At 43.9% G+C, this 25,374-nt stretch overlaps 1 protein-coding gene across 1 annotated transcript; it reads right to left on the bottom strand.

The window, feature by feature from the left end:
- Positions 1 to 444: 444 nt before the first annotated feature.
- Positions 445 to 25,101, bottom strand: LOC310877008 (matrix metalloproteinase-14-like; the record flags this gene model as incomplete). Its single annotated transcript, XM_083790654.1, has 7 exons — positions 24,981 to 25,101; positions 14,352 to 14,491; positions 13,214 to 13,321; positions 12,347 to 12,654; positions 5,162 to 5,329; positions 531 to 740; positions 445 to 452 (listed from the first exon to the last, which is right to left on the bottom strand). The coding sequence occupies exons 1-7, from the start codon at positions 25,065 to 25,067 to the stop codon at positions 445 to 447; spliced, it is 1,029 nt and encodes a 342-aa protein (XP_083646780.1). The 5' UTR covers positions 25,068 to 25,101.
- Between the last annotated feature and the right edge of the window lie 273 nt (positions 25,102 to 25,374).

A 25,374-nucleotide genomic window follows, 5' to 3' on the forward strand; every position in this document is an offset into this window, starting at 1 on the left:
AACAATCTAATATAGGTATGGTTTTGCCCACTCAATTCATAATTAACATTTCAATTTTGGACCTCTGGCTCATGGACTAAAAACCAAAAAGAACTGAACCGGTTCCCACTGGGAACCAACCGGTGGAAAAGAACGGAACCGGTTCCCACTGGGAACCAACCGGTGGAAAAGAACTGAACCGGTTCCCACTGGGAACCAACCGGTGGAAAAGGGGCCTGCGAGAGTACAAGTGGAACCAAATGGTTCCACTTGTACTCTCAGGGATATGAGGTCCTTGAAATGAAAAGAAAGTTTGAGAAACACTGACTGCACACTATATGGAACAGAGCCTTAATTAGTACCAGTGGCTACGTTTACATGGACAGTTAATTATTTATTTTAAATTATTGTTCTATGATAGTTGTCATAGTCCAGCAGTGATGATAATAGTCAGATTTTCTACCTCTAAATCCCTGATAAAAGATAAAATAGAAATAGTAATAATACACAATATTGAATATTTATTCTAAATGTTTTGCAACATCTCTCACCTGGTGGTGGTGTCGGGCATGTCAGCGTCCTCTCCATCAGCAGGATGTCAATATGAGCCGTCAGTCGGGTGTTCTCCTGGGTCAGGTTGCTCTTCTCATGTTTTAGTTCAGTAATCTCTGCATTCATGTTGCTCTTCTCATGTTTTAGTTCCGTAATCTCATTCAACAGCTGGGCCAGGGTCAGGGCGTCGCAGCTGGGCTTCTGGACATCTGTAACAATAGGATTGTTAGGTTTTGTTACCTTGTTTCTACACGGACCGATTTCAGTGTGAGTCACCACCAGTGCAGTGGAGCTGACAGATTGTAACATGCTACGTTCTACATGAAACTTGAATAAATGTGTAAGCAGCTACAGGTGCTTTAATCATCCGTTCTTGGAGTATGAGAGGCAGGAATGAAACATCATCCAGGGTCAGGTTGTTTGTGACTGAATTATCTGCAAACAGAGACCAGAAGGTGATACTAAACACAGCTGTGACTGATATAAGAGTGACTTATAAAACACATGTTGTCAGACAGTCTGACCAACGTATATACTGTACGCCCCAAAAGATACACCCCACTGCCTTCATAGCTTTATATACGCCCCAAAAGATACACCCCACTGCCTTCATAGCTTTATATACGCCCCAAAAGATACACCCCACTGCCTTCATAGCTTTATATACGCCCCAAAAGATACACCCCACTGCCTTCATAGCTTTATATACGCCCCAAAAGATACACCCCACTACCTTCATAGCTTTATATACGCCCCAAAAGATACACCCCACTGCCTTCATAGCTTTATATACGCCCCAAAAGATACACCCCACTGCCTTCATAGCTTTATAAACGCCCCAAAAGATACACCCCACTGCCTTCATAGCTTTATATACGCCCCAAAAGATACACCCCACTGCCTTCATAGCTTTATATACGCCCCAAAAGATACACCCCACTGCCTTCATAGCTTTATATACGCCCCAAAAGATACACCCCACTACCTTCATAGCTTTATATACGCCCCAAAAGATACACCCCACTGCCTTCATAGCTTTATATACGCCCCAAAAGATACACCCCACTACCTTCATAGCTTTATATATGCCCCAAAAGATACACCCCACTGCCTTCATAGCTTTATATACGCCCCAAAAGATACACCCCACTGCCTTCATAGCTTTATATACGCCCCAAAAGATACACCCCACTGCCTTCATAGCTTTATATATGCCCCAAAAGATACACCCCACTGCCTTCATAGCTTTATATACGCCCCAAAATATACACCCCACTGCCTTCATAGCTTTATATACGCCCCAAAAGATACACCCCACTACCTTCATAGCTTTATATACGCCCCAAAAGATACACCCCACTGCCTTCATAGCTTTATATACGCCCCAAAAGATACACCCCACTGCCTTCATAGCTTTATATACGCCCCAAAAGATACACCCCACTACCTTCATAGCTTTATATACGCCCCAAAAGATACACCCCACTGCCTTCATAGCTTTATAAAGCTATGAAGGCAGTGGGGTGTATCTTTTGGGGCGTATATAAAGCTATGAAGGCAGTGGGGTGTATCTTTTGGGGCGTATATATATATACGCCCCAAAAGATACACCCCACTGCCTTCATAGCTTTATATACGCCCCAAAAGATACACCCCACTACCTTCATAGCTTTATAAACGCCCCAAAATATACACCCCACTGCCTTCATAGCTTTATATACTCCCCAAAAGATACACCCCACTACCTTCATAGCTTTATAAACGCCCCAAAAGATACACCCCACTGCCTTCATAGTGATGTAAATAGGTTTTCTATGTAATGGGTCCCGGGATGCACAGGTGGTCATTCAAATGAGTCCCAAAAAAGTCTTATGAGTCCCAAAATAAATCACACCTGTGTGAAGTGAGTGGTGCAACTCCGTGTGGGTGTTCGCGGGGCGGTGGGGGGGGGGTGTTCCAGACCCCCAGGAACGCACCCAGGGGACCGGGCCGGTTCCGGTGTGCCACGCCGCGTCAGAAACGGTTGAGAAATGACAGAGTTACCGTGTGGCGGCCCCTCTACTGTACCCTCTACTGTACTGTAATGTACTGGCACCCCCGAAAGCATACAGTTAAGCACATGTGTGTGTGTGTGTGTGTGTGTGTGTGTGTGTGTGTGTGTGTGTGTGTGTGTGTGTGTGTGTGTGTGTGTGTGTGTGTGTGTGTGTGTGTGTGTGTGTGTGTGTGTGCGCATTAGGTTGCGCACAGATGGTGAAAAACAACCATGCTGTTTTCTTGCTGTTGCTTTTTTTTTTCTTTTCTATTGTAAAATCAATTTTGAGACTCCATTTGGTTCCATTTTTGCACTCTCTGTTACAGACCCTTAAGGCTCATACATAGTCTGGATTTTCGGTGGTTAGGTGACCACCGAACTACAACATGACGTCACTGAGGTGACCACCGAACTACAACATGATGTCACTGAGGTGACCACCGAACTACAACATGACGTCACTGAGGTGACCACCGAACTACAACATGACGTCACTGAGGTGACCACCGAACTACAACATGACGTCACTGAGGTGACCACCGAACTACAACATGACGTCACTGAGGTGACCACCGAACTACAACATGACGTCACAAGCCGCGGTGAAGAGCAAACCACCGCCACCGCTCCAGCCCTTCTCTCTGTTTTTACAACGTTATTTCAGCTCCGGTGGTCACCTCACCACCAAAAATCCAGACTATGAATAGGCCTTTAGGGTCCACTTGGTTTACTTCCTAACTATCTATAATGTAGCTGGAACTCCCACTATGAGAACCACTGTCCTACACAGTCTGTGTGGGCGCGCGTGCACACACACACACCACACACACACGAGGGGCGGCAGTGGCTCAGGGGTAGAGTGCCTGGATGGTAACCGTAAGGTTGCCAGTTCGAACCCGGGCTCCCCCAGAGTTACTGTCGAAGTGTCCTTGAGCAAGACACTGAACCCCTAATTGCTCCCGATGTGCTAGTTGGTGCCTTGCATGGTTTCCGCTGCCATCGGTGTATGAATGGGTGAATGTAATGCACAATCTCTGTAAAGCGCCTTGGATAAAGGCGCTATATAAATGCACCATTTACCATTCACATACACACACACACACACACACACACACAGTGTAGGACAGTGTGCAGTATGCACACAAGTTACAAGTAGCATTCTAGGTGATAGGGGAAACCGTTCTTATTTAGCAGCCACATTTAGCATGTTCTCTAATATGAGGCAGCGGTGGCCGAACGGTATTGATATCGGAAGGTCGCTAGTTCGTATCCCCGGACCGTCACGTTAAAATTACCACCGCTGAAGTGCCCTTGGACAAGGCATTGAACCCCTACCATGAAATGTTCTATGAGCAGGGCCTGGCTGTAAACAAGTTATTGAGCTTAGTCCAGTTACCCTGGGTAAACATAGTACCTTTCCTTTCCTTAGTCCAGTTACCCTGGGTAAACATAGTACCTTTCCTTTCCTTAGTCCAGTTACCCTGGGTAAACATAGTACCTTTCCTTTCCTTATAGTCCAGTTACCCTGGGTAAACATAGTACCTTTCCTTTCCTTAGTCCAGTTACCCTGGGTAAACATAGTACCTTTCCTTTCCTTAGTCCAGTTACCCTGGGTAAACATAGTACCTTTCCTTTCCTTAGTCCAGTTACCCTGGGTAAACATAGTACCTTTCCTTTCCTTAGTCCAGTTACCCTGGGTAAACATAGTACCTTTCCTTTCCTTAGTCCAGTTACCCTGGGTAAACATAGTACCTTTCCTTTCCTTAGTCCAGTTACCCTGGGTAAACATACCTTTCCTCTAGTCTAGGGTCTAGGCTCTAGTTAGTATATCACATATTGCCAAAGTTAAACAGCACTGAATAGATCATTGTTAAGCAAAACGTTCAAGGAGGTTCTGCTTTTCCCCTATGCCCACTTCAATGCACTGCTGAGATTACAAAAGTGGAACAAATTTGAGGAGCTAACGAGCAAGCTACACTGCTAGTGCTCGTCGTAGCCAGCCTGCAAGCTCACAGATTCAGACAATCGGGAGCATTTTCTGTCATAAGACAAACAAATATGGACAGTGGCGGTGCTCACAAATACCATGTTTTGGGACCTGTTTGGGGCATTTTGCAACCTGTTGATGATTACTGTGTATGCGGAGTACAGTAGTTATTATTACTGTGTATGCGGAGTACAGTAGTGCATCCCATGGACGCAGAGGTTGTTGGTGTATCGCGGCCCAAAACTATGAAGTGCGTTTTGGGACGCAAAACGCACCCTATTGACATAACTGCAAATTGATCTGGATTCAACAGCAGCTGCAAAGCTATAGCATCCATGTTGATCTGGATTCAACTGCAGTGAAGTATTATTATATATCAAGTTGTTGTTTAACCCATTCTGACCTGAGATCAGATTTAAAAAAATGTCTTCTACATCCTGACAGTTTTCTGAAAAAGCTATGTTTCTATGTTAGTCGTTCTTCGATTTTTCAAAAAAAGCAGACCTACATAGAGCTTGTAGATCTGCTATTTATCAATAGCTAAATCATAACATACTGCTAACACCAAAAGGGGTTCCCGCCCCCAAAATGGGTTAACCATTTCCACTCACCTCCGTAGATGTGTTGAATCCCCTGGCGGTCATCTGCTGACAGCAGGAAGTCATCAGTCTCCCTCCATTTGTAGTCTTTGTGCATGATGGACGATGTGTTGTCGGAGTGACCCAAACCCAGGGTGTGGCCCAGCTCATGGACCGCTATCAGAAACACATTGTAGGAACCTGGATGGATGGAAGAAGAACTCCTTCAGTAAAATAAAATAAAATACGTTTTTGTTATCCATTTGTTTTTGCGTCTGGGGGCACCACCTCCCCCTAAATGTTTAGGACGGACTGCAGAACAGAAGATAAACTAGATAAAGTGCCAATCGGCACAGGTCTCCACCAGGATTCTTCCTCAGCCTAGTGGGAATATGCGTGCACAGTTTCATCGCAATCGGACGCTGCGTTGAGGAGTTGTGGCCATTTGCTACTCCTGAAAACTGTAGGAGCCAATCGTGGCCAATCAGGATGGAATATGAGAAATCAAACAAACCTGTCTTGATCACATGACTATGGAGATCATGTGTACCGATTTGCGTGAAATTTGGATAAAATGTGAAGGAGTAATAATAGAAAATGTGTTTTACATATGTCGGCCTCCTGGTGGCGCTATAAAGAGCAGATGTGAAAAATTCCAGACAAAGGTTTTTCCTTGGCCTCTAGGGAGTTGCCCTATCCACAGATCCGTGCAGTTAGAGGTAAAAACACTTTTCGGCCAGTTATAGCGCCACCTTGAGGCTGAGTTGAAATTGTTCATGTGGCATTTCGTCCTCGGCCTAGTGGGAATGTGGGTGCACAATTCCACGGAAATCACGCAATGTGTTCATGATTTGCAGCATTTTGTTTGAAACTGAGCACTCCTGTGAACTTTGGAAGCCAATCTTAACCAATCAGGATGGAGTGTGAGAAATCTGAAAGACCCGTTTCGTTGAATGGCTGTAGAGAGACTGTGTAGCAATTTGCGTGATGTTTGGACAAAATATGTAGGTGTACTGTGCAAAAACTTGTTTTGCACAAACCGGCCTCCTGGTGGCGCTATAACAGGCCGTTCTGGAAAGTTTGGGGCAGAGGTTCATCGTTGGCATCCAGGGAGTGTGTGTGCAAAATTTGGCATCGACCGGGTTAACGGTGGCCGAGATTAGCTGCTCACGGACACACGGACGGATGGACGGACGGATGGACGGACGGACGGACACACACACACACGGACGGACGGAGTGCAAAACATACTCTCCCCCCATGCCTTCGGCCTGGTGGAGACAATTAGTGCAATATCACAATATATGCCAGACCCGCAGTGTCTCTGCTTTCTTGCTTGCAACCTCGTGTGCCAACCCGAGAGATCTCTGGTTTAATTAATGTCTATTAATCTACAATGAACTAGAACTGCACTCTGTCGAGTGCATACTTGCTTGTTGCACACTAGTCGGCCATAAATGGCCTACTAGTGTGCAAGCAGAGCGCGCAAGTACTTTCGACCGCTACAAACTGTCAAATCTCTGTTTATCTGTGAAGGAACGTTTGAAATGTTGATTAGGTTTAACTATTTGCTACCTACCTACTTTATGCATGTTACGTAATGACTACTTGTGCCTGATTACATACATGTATACATAAGAGCATTACCTTTAATTCTCCCAACACTAAAACATATCGTCATTACGTCACCATCGAAAACCAATTACACTCTGGCATTGGGTCCTTTAATCCACAGCTTTATTACGTCATCATTGAGAGCTAGTTATACATATACTATGTATATGTAATTTGTAAGTTGATTAGCGGTATATTTTATGTTTACGTCATCATTGAGAGCTAGTTATACATATATATGTAATTTGTAAATTGATTAGCGGTATAATGTGGTTACTTTACGTCAAAAACCGTCCCAGCCAACCCGCCACTTTTGATGCGTATGCAAATGAAACAGCAAGTTGTGCCTGATTTGCTGGGACCAGATTACATACATGACCATATTTCTTACGTCATCATTGAGAGCTAGTCATACATATACTATATGTAATTTGTAAGTTGATTAGCGGTATACTGTGGTTACTTTGCGCCAAAATCCGTCCCAGCCAACCCGCCACTTTTGATGCGTATGCAAATAAAACAGCAAATTGTGCCTGATTTGCTGGGACCAGATTACATACATGTATACACAGGAACATTACCTTTAATCCTCCCAACACTAAAACATATCGTCATTACGTCACAATCGAAGACCAGTTACACTCTGGCATTGGGTCCTTTAATCCACATATTTCTTACGTCATCATTGAGAGCTAGTCATACATATACACACCATGTACTCTGGTCCCAGCAAATCAGGCACAATTTGCTATTTTATTTTACAAATTACATATATATAGTATATGTATGACTAGCTCTCAATGATGACGTAAGATATATGGTCATGTATGTAATCTGGTCCCAGCAAATCAGGCACAATTTGCTGTTTTATTTGCATACGCATCAAAAGTGGCGGGTTGGCTGGGACGGTGCATACGGACCGGGCGAAAATATTACTTGCGCGCTCTGCTCTGTACTGTACTGTACTGTACTGTACTCCTCTGGTCTGCTCTCTTCTCTTACAGTATTGTATGTTACTGTACTGTACTCTGTACTGTACTGTACTGTACTGTACTGTACTGTACTGTACTGTACTGTACTGTACTGTACTGTACTGTACCGATACGATTCAATGGATATTTTTAAAAACCTCCTAAGAAAAACACTTGTTTCTTGCGCGGTAGTTTTCTATCGGGATTCATTGGTGGATTATCGTGACAGACAGACTGTGAGTAAGGGAATAAACTGATCACTGTGCAATAATAAGAGCTCCAACATGCGCGCCAACGATGGTAACATAGACTTTTAAGAACTAAAAGCCCGGGGTATTTGTTGCTTCACACACATTTCTTTGAAATATACTGTTGAATTAAGTTGACTTTTATTTGATTTGGTGTATGAATAAACACACCAATATAGTTAAAGTACTGTGGTCTGTGAATTCATATTTTGGTCAATTCTCTGATTGTGTTCAGGGTGGGGGCTCACGAGTCAATAGTAACCTTGTGGAGGGCTACATAAATAATTAAAAAAGCGGTAATATTCTTTGTTTAAAATATCGTGAAAAATCGTATGGTGAACCTCATATCGTGATACGAATCGGATCATGAGTTGAGTGCATCGTTACATGCCTACTCATCACACGATCACTTACGGCTCTAAACTTCTTGTTACGGCCGCAGGCCTATATAGATATATATGTCTGTGTCTGCGTGGTGCGCGCGGTGCGCGCCCCTTTTGCCTAACCCATCCCTGTATAGGTCCGTCAGCGCAGCTATTGGTGGGGAGCATTACCGTCGCTCCGCTGTTGGTCGGCCGCTCCGCATCTCGCTCCTCCAACCAGCTTCTACACCTGCGCCGGTGCGCCCACCTGACGGCATAAAGGCGTCCTGAAGTCTTCACTCCGGGCCGCTGTCCAAACAGTCACTCCAGGGTGGAGCTGGCTAGAGGCAGCGCGCCCTCCGTGCAGAGAGAATGCACGGAGTAATATTATGACGCAACCACCCGTATAGCAAGAGTTGCTGTGCGTGATGAGTTTCTGAGTGTCACTTCTATGTTCTGAGCACCTGGCCACGGAAGCCTGCTTTTTGTACACTTTGCTAGATTAGAGTAGAGTAGGCAATAGTAGGGCACTGTTGTCTCTTTATTTTGGTGGTTAGGTTAGCGTGTCTAAAACTCCAGAGGTTAGTTTTAGTATGCTTTTGATTATTTCCCTTTCCGTGTGTCATTTATGTTTGTAAAAGAGATCATATAGTTCATATTGAATGAATACTTATATATATGCTTCCTATAATTTGTATGCCACGAAGAATAATAAAACAACTTTGGCAGTTTTACCACCTTGCCTCCTTAAATAACCGTCCTAGACTCGGTGAGTCGTAACACTTCTAAAGTGTGGCATTTTCATGCAACTGCTCTCAGTGGAGCCATCTGGTGGCGGCATGTAATTGGTTATTATAAACAGGGCTGCACATAAGTGGTGCGCAGGTGCGCATGCGCAGTCAAAATTAAAAATGCGCTGTCAATCAAGCGCCGGGAAGCGCTTCTGCGTACCAACAGCTGGGGCCGCCCAGAATGATTATTATGGCCAGAATACTAGAAAATGTTGTGGCGAGAGCATTTCCCACCGACTGCCACTCAAAGTGGCTACTGGCCAATCACAGCAGTGACAGCACGTCTTGCGAGAGTGCACTGGCCATTGTGGCCAATCACAGCGTGTCCTTACTCAAACGAGGGAGGATTCCAAATCCATGCATGCTGCTTTGCTACTGGGAGAGTGGGAGGAGGAGGACAGGAGTTTAGAGTTTACCACGGAGAAAAAGTTACCTGGGCTGGCAGTATTACAGCCAAACTCTCGTCAAAATGTCCAAGAAGCAAGCGCCATTAAGTAACTATTTTGGTGTTCCAGCACCACCACCTCCAAAGAGACGCCAAACGGAACCACAAAAACGTGTGTTTGCGGAAAAGTGGTTGGATGATGTCGGCTGGCTCCAAACTAATGCTGAGCGCAGTGAGATGTGGTGCAAAATATGCCGTGAGCATCCCAATCTGGCCGATAAAAACTGCACCTTTTATACAGGGACAAAGAATTTCAGTCACCCAGCTTTTGATAAGCATGAGAAAAGCAAAGTTGAAACAATTAACGAGGATCCAAGTCGCCCACTTGACAAGTGGCAGGGAAAATATAATGAAGAACAGCGTCAAGCACTGTGCAACATATTTCTGTTGGCCTTTCACAAAGCGAAACATGCACGGCCCATGAGTTCATTTGAAGAGGACATTCCACTGTTCAAGAGGCTCGGAGTTAACGTTGGAAGTGCCTATCATTCACGCAAAGGGGGGTCCCGCATCATGCAAACCATTGCACAGATAATCAGCTCAGAACTGTGTGAAAAGTTAAAAGCAGCTGAATTTTGGGGTTTGCTCTTTGACGGATCAGAAGACATCAACAAAACGGAGCAGGAGATTGTGTACATTGTGTCGGTGTCTAGCAGTGGAGAGTTTAACTCAGATTTCCTTGGATTAATTCATCTGGGGGAAAAGCGATCGGCACAGGACATCGTGGATGGACTTGTGCAGCTATTCCAGGAATGTGGTTTAGCGGATGAGTGGAAGACGAAGTTGGTCTCTGTGTGCACAGACGGGGCAGCTGTCAACGTGGGAGTATACAACGGCGTCATTCCTAAACTACGTCAGAAGGTGGTCATCGGGGATTCCCTTGTGCACATTCTGTGTACAGCACACACCCTGGAGAACTCCGCCAAATCAGCTGATCGTATGATACTGTACTGTGAGTCTTTTAATCGTTCCGTTGTCAGGCTGCTAAGCTTTTATTTGCAGAAGGGGGGTGCAAAACGAACCGCAGCACTACAGAAATTATGTGATGAGAATGGCATTGTCTGTGTAAAACTAGGAAAGTTTCACAACATTAGATGGTCTGCATGGAGACAGGGGACTCTGTTGAAAATATGGAGAATGTTGCCTGCCATTAAAATCCAACTGGCTACTAGTGATGACAGTGACCTAAAACATGTATGCACAGAGCGTTTTCACTGTTTCCTAGCCAACATGCTTGATACTGGGGAGATCTTACAGTCCCTCTCCCTCAAGTTCCAGCAAGATAGATTGTGTATTGGAGAATGCAAAGATGAGCTGATGGTAGCTGTTGGACAGCTGACACTTATGCGTGACAGTGAGGGCAAGTACAGGAAAGAGGCTGTTGCACATGCTGATGCTGACAGGGACAAGATTGGTGTACTGAATGGTCTAATTCAGGAGTTTGAAGCCAGATATGAAGCCCTCAAGGCATGTGACCAATTTCTCATTTTTGATCCTTCAACTTGGCCTCAGGAAATTCCTAAGACCTCCACAGTTTTGGAAACGCAACACTCAGTAGCATCCTCCAGAATTATGAGGCCAGCATGTCTGTTGACAAAGACTCCACTCTAAGAGAATGGATGCGTTTAAAGCAAGCAGGGAAACGTTTAGCAGCCTCCTCTGTGTATGACTTGGTCAAAATAGTGAAAACAAACAATCCAGAGAATTACTCCAACATTCAGAAAGTCATTGTGTTGTCCCTTACACTGCCCTTGAGCAGTGCTGCATGTGAGAGAGGATTTTCACACCTCAACATAATAAAAAACAAGTACAGATCCAGCCTGTCAGATTCTCGCCTGTCATCCCTGATGCACATCCACCTGTCTAAGATGACATCAGAGACTTTTGACCCAAAACCAGCTGTTGACTTGTGGATGCAAACAGCTGATCGCAGGCTCAACCAGGGGAAGAGTACTAGGCCTGCATCATCATCTGCCATGGTTGAAATTGAGGACAGTGATGACAGCAGTCAAGAGAGCAGTGATGATGATGATGGCCAGCTTGTAGCATAAATGTTTAGGTTGTAGCTTTAAGCAAACTGAGCTCAAAGAGCAGTCAGTGTACAGTGCTTACAGAATATTGTATAGGTTGGTGGAGGGTGTGTAGAGCCCAGGATCACATTAGATGATTGACACAGGGGTGAAAAATGGGTTACAAAATCGTGGGATAAAAAATATATATTAAAAAAAAAAAATCAGTGCCCAAAGAGCAGTCGGTTTACAGTGTTTACAGAATATTCAGTGCTCAAGTTGATTTCAGTGTGTTTAAAAAACAGACTTTCATGCTTAAAGAGAAAAGCAGTAATTAGATTTTTCACTTGTTTCTTTTGTTTTGCATCCAACACCCTCACACTATATTTGCACACATCCACTCACCTACACTACTGATTCTACAGACTAACACACACCATCATTTGTTAATTCATCTTTATTTATGAATAAATATAGTTTAGCTATAAGTTATTCATGCATCCCTCTTTTATCCATCCGGCGAGACGGGTCGCCGCATTTTAGGAGCACCAAGTAACTCCTCCAGGTGCTCTTCTGAGTACTAGACCAAAAAAGTTGTGTGCAGCCCTGATTATAAACCAAGGACTGTATAAAGAGGACGGGAAGCGAAGACCGTAAGGGCGCCGCCATGGTGCTCCATGGAAGGAAAGAAACATGCGCAGTGGGCTTTATGCAGCCAACACTTCCTCCTTCAGCTTCCTTGGTCTCAACTGCGCATGTTTCTTACACCATCTCTTACCTTTCACATCCTGGTTGGTGACGCTCCATTTCCTGTCTGAGTTGAAGTGCACGAAAACACTCTTCCCACGCATGGGGCTGGAGGCATGTGCCAGGTCCGATGGTATGAAGTCATGGCCTTTGTGAGGACCCGCGTGGAAGGAGATCATGATGTTGATGTCCTCCTCATCGTGGTGGCCGTTATGGATTTTGTTGTAGGGAATATACTCAAAGGTGAACAACGGACTGACATCCTTCCAGACTTTGAAGGCTCTACGGATGGCCTTTAATGTGTGCTGCCATGGGATTCCAGGTGCAAAGGTCTCAATACTAGAGGAAGAGGAAGAGGCAAAGAGAGACAAACTAAGCAAAGCTGTCCAAGTGGAGTATTACATTCCTGTTGCGAAGGCTTTTACGTAGAGCTCCATATATGGGGATAACCTATAGTCCCATATATGGAGATAACATTGATATCCTGCGCTGACCTCAGATTAATGTAGAAACCCCAAAGATGGATATACACAGTGGTGATGTCATCGTGACACTAGACTTGCACTCATCATAAAAGGCAGATCCCTCTAAACCTCAGATACCAAGCAACGCACGCGGTATCTCCTACATGTCAACACATAGCCTACGGACTGAGGTATCTGGCTTTACAACCCATATACCTTGAATAGCTTCTATTACCTTTGGCACGAGTCTTCTAGATGAGACACAATAACTGGCTAATGGCTAAGCAACTCGGTCCTAACTAAATAACCAGCACTGGTTCGAGCTATATAATATTCCCTAACTAACCCCACAGTAATCCCACAGGAAGACAAAACACCGTTTGGGTTTGGCCGGTTTGGCCTGACATTCATCAAGTCTCGTCAATATTTTGTACCTGTAAGTGAGGTCATACTTGTCCCACTTGGCTCCTGCAACCGCTTCGTAGCTGCTCCACCCCACGTTGGTCTTGTCAGGAATGCCACAGCGGGGTCTCTTCATGGCTCTGACGGACGGGGGGGGACAAGGAGACATTAGAGCTGAAAATACCAGAATATAATGTCCAGTAGCCTACAATTTAGCTCTCCATGTCAGACTTCTTTAATCAGACCTGTCTGTCAGAAGTTATGGGAGTCAGGGGGCCCGGGGTCAAACTGTCTACTTTCCAATATAACATGGAAAAATATGTGACTCTACTGGCTCGCAGACTGATACTGTTGAATTGGAAACAAGCTCAGGTTCCGACTCACACTACACTTATGAGAGAGGTTATGCACTACTTGCAAATGGAAAAGATAAAGTTTGAATTGAGAGGAAGTGAAGATAGATTTTACCAGACATGGCAAACCTTCAATGACTATTTCAATAGGTGCACGCTAACCCCTCCTACACAATAGATAGCATAATAGAAAATTGGAAAGAAAAGAAAGGGAAAAAAGGAACTGGTGTTTTTTCTTTATTTTAGTTTTTTCTCATTTAAAAAAGAATGTCTGTAATTCAGTTGAGTTACAACATGTTGGAAAAGTCTGAGAGCAAGAGTGTCTGTCCTGATGTCCGTTTTGTTTGTCTGTTCACACTTGTTTTTGGTTTTTTCATGTTTATCATGTTTTATTTATTTTTTATTATGTATTGTATGTGGAACATTTACATTACCTGTCATTTTTTTTCATTTTATATAACTGAACTACTCATTATCATTGTCGATAATATTCTGATGTTGTCATATACAAAAAGTGCCTAATAAAAACAGTATTAAAAAAGAAATCAGACCCGTCTGAATTGAGTGGTGCTGTACTGTACTACTTGTGCTGTGCTGTACTAGCCCTCCTCCTTGGCCTGTGCGTGTCTGTGTGTTAGGCTGTTCGACAGTGACACTTGGTTGCTCTTTTCGTGCTTGGACAGACAGACACTCCAGGGCTCTATTCTGGCCTCTACTATTCCTGCTATATATTCTGAGTGGCTTATTTCTCTAGCGAAGGTTTCAATGAATGGTTGACCAAACCAAGGAGCTACATGAGTAGATGTAGGAGACATACGTGATGGTTTGCTGGTCCAACAGTCCAGTGACATCCAGATTGTAGGACCTCTGCATCTCCCTGATGGCTTCAGACAGATCCTGGTTAGATGAGTCCTTGCTGTCCAGGGGAGCCATGTAGCCATATTGTCTCAGCCATGACTGGTGGAGACACAAAGACAAACAAGACACCATTAAAAGGTTTGTTCCACAATAAGAAATAACAAAACACTTTGAAGGAACAAATACCAACTTTTATTTACAGGGAATCATTAGTACAGATTGTGCTGTCTGTGAATCTGTCTGTGGGTGAGCAGGTCATCTGTCTGTGGGTGAGCAGGTCATCTGTCTGTGGGTGAGCAGGTCATCTGTCTGTGGGTGAGCAGGTCATCTGTCTGTGGGTGAGCAGGTCATCTGTCTGTGGGTGAGCAGGTCATCTGTCTGTGGGTGAGCCGGTCATCTGTCTGTGGGTGTGCAGGTCATCTGTCTGTGGGTGAGCAGGTCATCTGTCTGTGGGTGAGCAGGTCATCTGTCTGTGGGTGAGCAGGTCATCTGTCTGTGGGTGAGCAGGTCATCTCAGTGACAGCTGGACTGATCGGGGCCTGGGCGCGCACGCTCACACGCGCACACACACACACACACACACACACACACACACACACACACACACACGCACACACACACGTTGAGACTAAGTGGTGTCCAGACGAGGACGTATTCTGCGTTAGCCGCACAACTATTTGGCCGATCTGCCATTTTGGCCACACGGGGGCCGCTGTCTGTCCGTCCTTCTCTCCTGCCCTGCGCAGTGCACAGCACGCATGGACCGGTCACATGATGACATGAGTTAGAGCGGACATGGCAACACCGGAGAAATCCATGAAGAAACTCTGGTTTTTAACAGGAGATTTAAGACGTTTCTAACTCATGTCATCATGTCAACGTCGCAACACAAATAATACAAACTATGAAAAACTATGCCATCACATTATCAAATGAAATAGTGTTGTATAAAGTATTGAACTTTATTCCTACAAAATCCCCACCGTACGTTCACAGTGAATGAGTGGCTGCCGAACGGAAGCGTTCTGGTGGCCCAAACTGAACGCGGAAGTGTTGGCTGCATAGAGCCCATTAGTAAAAACATCATTTTGGGAAAAAACTAAAAACAAACATGATATGCCCGGCAGTCACCATGCTGCACCACCGTGATGTTCCTTTTACTGACGCCAAGTCTAAAATAAGAATTGAATGCGCAGAATATCAATATGAAGCAACTGAAAAACATGTTATTTCAATGCAGTGGATGGAGAGAAAGATGTTTTGTCCAACATGAAAGTTGTTCGGCATGAGGAGTCACATGTGCGTATAAAACGTTTATTGCCGACGGTCAAACGGTGAGCTATGCCTGTTCAAAGTTCAAAGTTAGCATTGGCAGCCATAGTCCTCTACCATATTGCATTGGCAGCCATAGTCCTCTACCATATTACATTGGCAGCCATAGTCCTCTACCATATTACATTGGCAGCCATAGTCCTCTACCATATTACATTGGCAGCCATAGTCCTCTACCATATTGCCAGGTCAATACTGACTGCACGGTTAAGCCAGAACTGCTATTTTTGGCAGAAGAAAAAGGAAAATCACACTTGTGTGAAGTGAGGGGAGCTCCGAACTACAACATGACGTCACTGAGGTGACCACCAAACTACAACATGACGTCACTGAGGTGACCACCAAACTACAACATGACAATCACTGAGGTGACCACCGAACTACAACATGACGTCACTGAGGTGACCACCGAACTACAACATGACATCACTGAGGTGACCACCGAACTACAACATGACGTCACTGAGGTGACCACCGAACTACAACATGACAATCACTGAGGTGACCACCAAACTACAACATGACAATCACTGAGGTGACCACCGAACTACAACATGACGTCACTGAGGTGACCGCCGAACTACAACATGACGTCACTAAGGTGACCACCGAACTACAACATGACGTCACGAGCCGCGATGAAGAGCAAACCACCGCCACCGCCCTTCTCTCTGTTTTTACTCACCAACGCTCAACGTTATTTCAGCTCCGGTGGTCACCTCACCACTGGAGCGGTGGTCACCTCACCACCGGAGCGGTGGTCACCTCACCGCCGGAGCGGTGGTCACCTCACCACCGGAGCGGTGGTCAGCTCACCACCGGAGCGGTGGTCACCTCACCACCGGAGCGGTGGTCAGCTCACCACCGGAGCGGTGGTCACCTCACCACCATTTGGTGATCGAGTACAATCATTTGCATTTAACCCAGCGCTTTGTGAAACACACTCGCACACACACACAGAAAGTCAGGCACTAGGACCCTGCGGCCTCCCCAGTCCTCCACACTCAAAACCCACCTTTTCAAACTGGCTTTCCCTACATAACCCCCCCCCCCCCCCCCCCCCCACACACACACACACACACACACACACACACACACACACACACACACACACACACACACACACACCCTTCTTGTTTGTCCCTCTTTTGATTTTGATTTCTAGTTTTTAACCTTTTAAACCTTTTAAATAGTTTTCTAATAAATATGTCTGTACCTCTTTCTGTAAATAGGCAGGTAAGAATATGGTTTGACCCCAAAAGAATTGTAACAAAAGGTTTCTCAACTCTTTTTTTGTAGTATTAGGTGTCCTTAATAACATACTAAAAGTTTACCAAAGTTTGACCACCCGAAAGGTGTTATTTTCAAGATGGCCGCCGCCAGTTCTTAAAATACCATTACTCCTCCATTATTCATCCTAGAAAAATAATTTTGGTGTCTAACCCTATGTTTTGGTTATCTAGGAATCCAATTAGCATATATAAATTATATATAAAAGTACAATGATATATTAAAGCAATTGTTTATAAGGTTATAACAGTGTAATAGGACATTTCCCATTTCTATAATGCCGTACTGCCCAGGATTGGTGAATTCATCACCTATACACAATTCACATTCTGTTGAAGCTTTCAGGAGATTTATTTTGATACCATAACAATAAGGAATATATTCATTATTACTGGGTGGTACTGTCATGTGACATTAATGTCAAAGCATGGCTGCCAAGTGATAGGCTGCATGGGAATATTACACAAATCATGGAATCAATTTACAGAGAAATGTCTGCACTATTTTGTTTGTTTGTGTCTGGCAATAATAATAATAAAATAAAGTCCCCTATAGGGTAGTGGTTCCCAAACTGTGGGCCGGGACAAACACTGTGAAAATAGGCAATCTATAAAAGCTCACATAACGCTGAGTGGCCACTTGTCTGGTCTATGGGGAAGATGGACTCCTCAGTGGGGATACAGTGGAGAGAAATGGCCCCTCATGGGCCTAGAGACTAGAGAGGTTGTGTAAGTCAGTACAGAGCTATCACACATGTATCTTGGTATATAGGCAGGTGGTGGAGTGTCGCACGGATATAGGGTTCAGTTATGCTTGTCACAGACATCTTCTTATTCCCGAGACTAGTAGTTGTTGTGTGTACAATTCATTTCACATTTACTTTGTGTTTGGTAGTTGGTACTGCTGGCAATAACCTTGAACCCTGGGCTCCAGTCTCCGTCTCCCCATAGAATCCCAATCTAACCTCCCTCCACGCTGTGTCCCTGCTGCTATCCAACAAACAAGCATTTCTTTCTGCATAGACCTAATGGTCAGACTGCATGTTTGAGGGGTGCTAGGCCCTCCATTGCATGTCTTTTTAAGTCGTGTTTGTTTAGGGTACTAAATGACAATGTAGGATGACATGTGGCCGATATAAATACAGTGGGCGCCCCTCATTTCGTGATTTTTGCATTTTTGTACTAGCTGTTCTAGAGAGGAGAGAGGACATTCTGCGCCATAATGATCAGTCACTGGGGGCCCCAGTAATATTAATGGTCAGCCACCAACCAGACGCCGACTCTCCTGTGAGCCAGTCCGACATAGGGAAACCCCTGTCTGCCTGACAAACAATCATGCACCACGTGGAGGTCTTATAACCACCACTATGTGGGTCTCACCCTCCTGTATACCTATGCCCACTCTAAGCGCCTAGCTCAAAGCCAGCAGGAGGTCCATTTGGGACCAGCATACATACATTTAGGAAAACGACTGTGTCTGCCTGACAGTCTTGCAATTTGTGGAGGTCTTATAACCACCATCAGTGGAGACTGTCCTCACTACCTATGCTAACTCAAGAGGTCCTATCTCGGGAGTAAGAGCCAGCATGGTCCACATGGGACCAGTGGGACTAGTGAGCCAGGCAACATATAGGAACACTCCTCCCAGCCTAAGCTAAAGCCCAATTCCTTAGTTTCTGCCTCCTCCACACTCCGTTCTCCAGCATGCCATGACTTAGAAATCGTTTGAATCCCAAATGCTAATTTGCTTTTGGAGGGGTTGAGAACGAGGAGAGTGCAGGCTCCCTAAGCCACTTGGAGTGAGATATGGCAAAGATGAAAAGATCTTTCATGTATCGTTTGCATTACTGTCTGTGTTGAAATGTGTGGCGTATAATTTCTCCTCCTCTACATGACAATCCTCGGAGCTCCGGAATGGTGCAACAATCCAACTGTGTGACATGTCATGATTGCTGTTACTTCAAAATGATGCAGGTCTATTCCCCCCTCCTGGACATGAAGAATGTATACTTGAATATTGGAATGTGGCTATTGCAATGCACAACATGGAGGTCTTAGAACTACCACCACAGGGACAGACAAGCCCCAATCTCTCAAGCTCTCAAGTGCCCCATAGCTTTAATGGGACATGTATGAGCCACCTCAGACATGCAGAGAGGAGAAGACCATGAGGGTCTTCTTAACTTTGCTCTGCTGTGCTCCAAGTCCCCAGGGAGAAATCCAGTGACCCCCACTCCCCATACTCCCCTGTACCCACCTGAGGGGAACCCTAGGCCCACTAAACTCTAGACCGGACCCCCCTTTACCTTCTCACCCAACCCCACCTTCATACGCCCCTCTGCACCCGGTAGAGACTTAGGTTCTGACTACTCTGCACTAAGAGTAAATAGAGCGTTGCAGTCCCGCCCCCTCGAGAGACCCGGAAAATAAATCACCGTTCATTTTCCTCATAGAATTTTCAAAAAGTATTTATTTAAAGACTGTTACGCCGCGGACAAAGCCAACTCTTGTGACAAATCATGACAATAAAGTGAATAAACACAATGTTTTGGGCCAAACAAAGAATTAGAAAGTAGAAAGAAACGGCAGGTTACAACACTTGTTGTTTTTCTTCTTTGTAATTATTTGTTTGGTCCAAAATATTGTGTTTGTTGTCATGATTTGTCACGACAAGAGTTGGCTTTGTAAGGTCTTTAAATAAATACGTTTCGAAATGTCTATGGGAAAAATGCATTGGGAATTATTTCCTGGGCCTGGCGTCGTCATGAAAGGAGGCGGGACTGTGACGCTCTATAATGCAAGAAATTAGTTTTGGGTGGGGTGTATAATGATGAATTATTTACCGTAGTTTGAGCCAAATTTTATCCATGCACCGAGCTATCCAAAACATTTCAATATTGCAATCATGTAGGCTATTATCTATCAACTGATAATATTCTCTGCCACAACCTTCTGAATTACTGAAAATTATGACTATTAGTTTTGTTGTTTTGAGGATATCTTGACACCTTATTCCAAAAATTATATAAATATTCAGACATTTATTAAATATTTAGTTTAGTTAACTTGAAACTGGTGACTATTTCAGAGGGTTTTAACAGAGACACAAACACAATATTGGATTTCACAATTATCTAATTGTATCTCTGCAATTTGGACAAGTTAAATGGACCCCAAAAACATAGGTTTAGACACAAAAAGTACTTGTCTAGGATGAATAATGAAGGAGTTAGGCTATTTTAATGGTTTTTAGGCCATCTTGGACGCCATCTTGAAAATAACACCTTTCGGGTGGTCAAACTTTGGTAAACTTTTAGTATGTGATTAGGGACACCTAATACTACAAAAAACTGTTGAGAAACCTTTTGTTACAATTTTTTGGGGGTAAGGTGCTTTTTTTTCATAGATTTCCTCGCCTAAAAGCGACTTTGGGTACCCAGAAAAGCACTATATAAATCGTATATATTATTATTATTATTATTGATGATAGCACACGGCTGCCATCTTGCCAGCAAGGTGCAACCAAGGACTATTAAAAGAGGACAGGCAGCGAAGACCGTACGGTGGACTCCATGTTGCTCCCTGGAAGGAAAGAAACATGAAGACCGTACGGTGGACTCCATGTTGCTCCCTGGAAGGACAGAAACATGAATACCGTACGGTGGACTCCATGTTGATCCCTGGAAGGAAAGAAACATGAAGGGCTGTATTTTGCGTGTCTTAAGTACCAGGTCTTATTCCCTAACTTGAGTAAACTAAAGACCTGGAGGTGTGGTCAATGCTCTTTGGCCACTCAGAATAGCCAAATGGCATTGATCACGCCTCCAGGTCCACCGTACGGTCTTCGCTTCCTAACCTCTTTTAATTAACCTTGGGTGCAACTTCCCATAGACAGCCCATTCATCCAAACAGAACAGTCCTATCTAATTGTATTAAACAACGTCAAACTCACCAACATTGCAGCTGTAAGCGGAAAGCTTGAATTATCCTTTTTCGATCTGCAATGTGTTTGTTTCATAAAAATGCACTGTACTGTTAACAGTGAGTGGACGACCCAATAAAGCATTGGGCCTACACTTGTTTACAAGAGGGTCCACCTTGTTCAATTCATCAAAACATTTAGAGACGTACAAATAGACACTTCTATATAGTCAATTAAAGAACAGAACAGGAATTCATCATAAAGGAGGTAAAAAGGGAAAAGAAACATATAGGGGGAAAGGTGTGGGGGGGTTCCAAGAGAGGAAGGGAGAGAGAGAGAGAGAGAGAGAGAGAGAGAGAGAGAGCTCTATTTGGAAATAGCCGGTCTACAAGCTCAGAAAGCACCCTGTGTGAGCTTGTAGATCAGCTTTTTGAGGGGCGTTAGTGCCTCCTATGCCCAGCTTTCCAGGTTGTGTAAACACAAACATTGGCTTGTGATTGGCTGATCACCCCATAGCGATGATTTGATTGGCTGAGCAAAGTACATATTGAAGATAAAAGTGAGGGCAGAAAAGTGAAGACGGAGCATTTGCATTTAACCCAGCGCTTTGTGAAACACACATGCGCGCACACACGCGCACACACACACACACACACACACACACACACATGCACGCACCTTTTGCAGAGCAATGCCCTCTTACATCTTATCTCCATTTTTTTACTTTATTTAATAATTAATGCCCTACTTTGTCATTCTGTCAAACAAAAGTAGCAAAAACAGCAGATCTACAAGCTCAACGTGTGGCACAGATTTAGAGATGATTCTATGTGTGTGTATTTTCTAAAATATAAGTATATATAGAGCCCTATACTAAATGAAAGAGTCTCCAAGATTCACTACACCACTAAGATACCCATGTACCTGTCTAAATACTTCACTAAGATGCCCATGTACCTGTCTAAATACTTCACTAAGATACCCATGTACCTGTCTAAATACTTCACTAAGATACCCATGTACCTGTCTAAATACTTCACTAAGATACCCATGTACCTGTCTAAATACTTCACTAAGATACCCATGTACCTGTCTAAATACTTCACTAAGGTACCCGTCTAAATACTTCACTAAGATACCATGTACCTGTTTAAATACTTCACTAAGGCACCTGTCTAAATACTTCACTAAGATACCCATGTACCTGTCGAAATACTTCACTAAGATACCCATGTACCTGTCTAAATACGTCACTAAGATACCCATGTACCTGTCTAAATACTTCACTAAGATACCCATGTACCTGTCTAAATACTTCACTAAGATACCCATGTACCTGTCTAAATACTTCACTAAGATACCCATGTACCTGTCTAAATACTTCACTAAGATACCCATGTACCTGTCTAGATACTTCACTAAGATACCCATGTACCTGTTTAAATACTTCACTAAGATACCCATGTACCTGTCTAAATACTTCACTAAGATACCCATGTACCTGTCTAAATACTTCACTAAGGTACCCATCTAAATACTTCACTAAGATACCATGTACCTGTTTAAATACTTCACTAAGATACCCATGTACCTGTCTAAATACTTCACTAAGATACCCATGTACCTGTCTAAATACTTCACCAAGATACCCATGTACCTGTCTAAATACTTCACTAAGATACCCATGTACCTGTCTAAATACTTCCTTAATGTCAACGAAGTTCACACTCTCAACACCAGAGGGAGCTCAACAAACCACATGCAACCCAGATTTGACAATGGATTACATACATTTTGCTCCTATGCTACTAAAATGTGGAACGCCCTACCAACAGCTATAAAGAAATGTGAATCCCTTGACTCCTTCAAAACCGCTCTCAAAGAGCACCTACGGACGGCTGCAATTCAAAACTGGCCCCTGTAAAAAAGTAAAAGCCCCCCCCCCCCCCCCCCCAATTGTAGCCTACATGTTTTTCCCTTTTTTACTTTCTTTAACTGTATATAATTATGATGATGTCCTGAGTTTCATAGAAGTGTATATTAATTTGTACGTCTTTAAATGTTGTGATGAATTGAAAATGGAGGACCCTGATGTAAACAAGTCTTAGTGTTTTTCCTGGATATAACCTCGCAGTAGCAGTGTTTGTATTGGCCTGATTAACATCAACACTGTCAAGATCCTGTTAAACACAGAAGTAAATAAAATATGTATCACAGAAGTAGCATGAGAGTAAGATTTCACGCAAATTGCACCCTGCGTTCATGATTTGAGGCATTTTGTTCCAAAAATGAGCTACCAATGAAACAAACACAAGTCACAGAACGTAAAATACAGAGTCACAGATTTAACTGAACTACTAAACTAGCATTTAGAACCTAAAATAATGTACTCACTTTGTTTCATGAACGCACAAAGGGAATCACATAACATATAAACAAACACAGCTCGTTGTGTCCTATACTGGCTGTGTGTGTGTGTGTGTGTGTGTGTGTGTGTGTGTGTGTGTGTGTGTGTGTGTGTGTGTGTGTGTGTGTGTGTGCGTGCGTGAACACAAAATGACCGGAACTACTTCATATTTCACCAAAACCAGAGCAGAACTCCCACCACGGGACTCGGGCAATCAATTAATACAGTTGCAACCACTATATTAATGGCAAGTATTTCATACAGCTTAAGTTAGAAAAAACTATTCCTTCAACATTAAAACAATAATAGAGCGTTCTCTGTCTGTACTTCTGTGAATATTTATATATGTTAACATTAAAACAATAATAGACTATATAGAGCGTTCTCTGTCTGTACCTGTCTGTGAATATTTCCAAGCTGTTTCCCTGTAGGCTACACGCTGCATATTGCCAATTGGCCATCAGTCAAGACATTAGAATTCACGAGTTCATTTTGAATGAGAGGACGTTCCACCGCTGCAATTACTTGTTAAAGCCACAAGGTGGCACCCACACACACCACTCTAATCTATTACAGTAACGTTGCAGACACTTCACACTTCACAGTTGATAGACAGCGTGTGTACGGTGTGTGTGTGTGTGTGTGTGTGTGTGTGTGTGTGTGTGTGTGTGTGTGTGTGTGTGTGTGTCAGTGTTGTTTTTGGCAGGCATTTTTTAGATTTAGTCAGTCTTATTTGGAAAAATGCTTAATTAGTCTTAGTCAGTCTTAGTCATTTCTATCCTTGATAGTTTTAGTCGACGGAAACTCCTAAGGGTTTTAGTCAGTTTTAGTAATTTTAGTAAAAGGTTTTAGTCCAGTTTTAGTCAAAAATGTAAAAATGTCTTTAAATAAAATGTCTATAGCTACAGGTATTAATACATTGGCATTGGAATCAAGGTTGACAGGTTATCATTGTCATTTGAAGCTATATGATTCCCTGCTTTCATATGACATGAAAGAAATAAAAATACAATGGCAGTCCCTCAGTCAAATCTAGTTCTGGTCACAAATATACCGGTATATAACTTCAACTGAGATAGTACAAGTGGAAGCCTTTATTTTGTCAAACAAACGCACACAGCCATCTGGAGGAGCAAAGTGCAGACCACACACACACACACAGCGCACGCACGCACACGCACGCACACACACACACACACACACACACACACACACACACACACACACACACACACACACACACACACACACACACACACACACACACACACACACACACAGTGCACCACCCCTCCTCCCAGGCAGACAGAAAGACATTGTTGAAACTAAGTAAATAAAATACTGAAAATACTCTCTGTCTCTCTCTCTCTCTCTCTCTCTCTCTCTGTCTCTCTCTCTCTGTCTCTCTCTCTCTCTCTCTTTCTCTCTCTCTCTCTCTCTCTCTCTCTCTCTCTCTCTCTCTCTCTCTCTCTCTCTCCCTCTCTCTCTGCTGTGATGACATTACAGCATCTAAAGCGATTCTGACCTGCAACCAAAATGGTCCATTTTGGTCAAATGACTCTGACCATGGAACCAAAAGGACCCACAGTGGTCCAGTTGGTCAAATGACTCTCCCTGAGGTGTCTGTTGATTCTTTACCTCCTCGTTGAAGGTTCCGTCCTCTGCGTCAGCGAGGGCAGAACAGAACCACAGCAGCAGCAGCAGCAGATTGAGGAGAAGGTCCATGTTCTGTCCTGGTGTGGATCAGTGTGAAGTCCTGGTGGATCAGAGTGAGGTCCTGGTCTGGATCAGAGTGATGTCCTGGTGGATCAGAGTGATGTCCTGGTGGATCAGTGTGAAGTCCTGGTGGATCAGAGTGAGGTCCTGGTGTGCCACAGACTGACTGACCACTGTCTGCTCCTCTGGAATGCCTCCTACTTGTACATATGGAGGGGAGGTGTGGGGGGATGGTGAAGGAGACATGACCTTTAGCCCTTTGCTTTGTGGCCCGAACCAAGGAATGATTCAACCAGGGTCGTCACACACCAACCTC

This window comes from Protomyctophum parallelum (genome assembly GCF_964188405.1).
Source record: "Protomyctophum parallelum genome assembly, chromosome: 19".
NCBI lineage: Eukaryota > Metazoa > Chordata > Actinopteri > Myctophiformes > Myctophidae > Protomyctophum > Protomyctophum parallelum.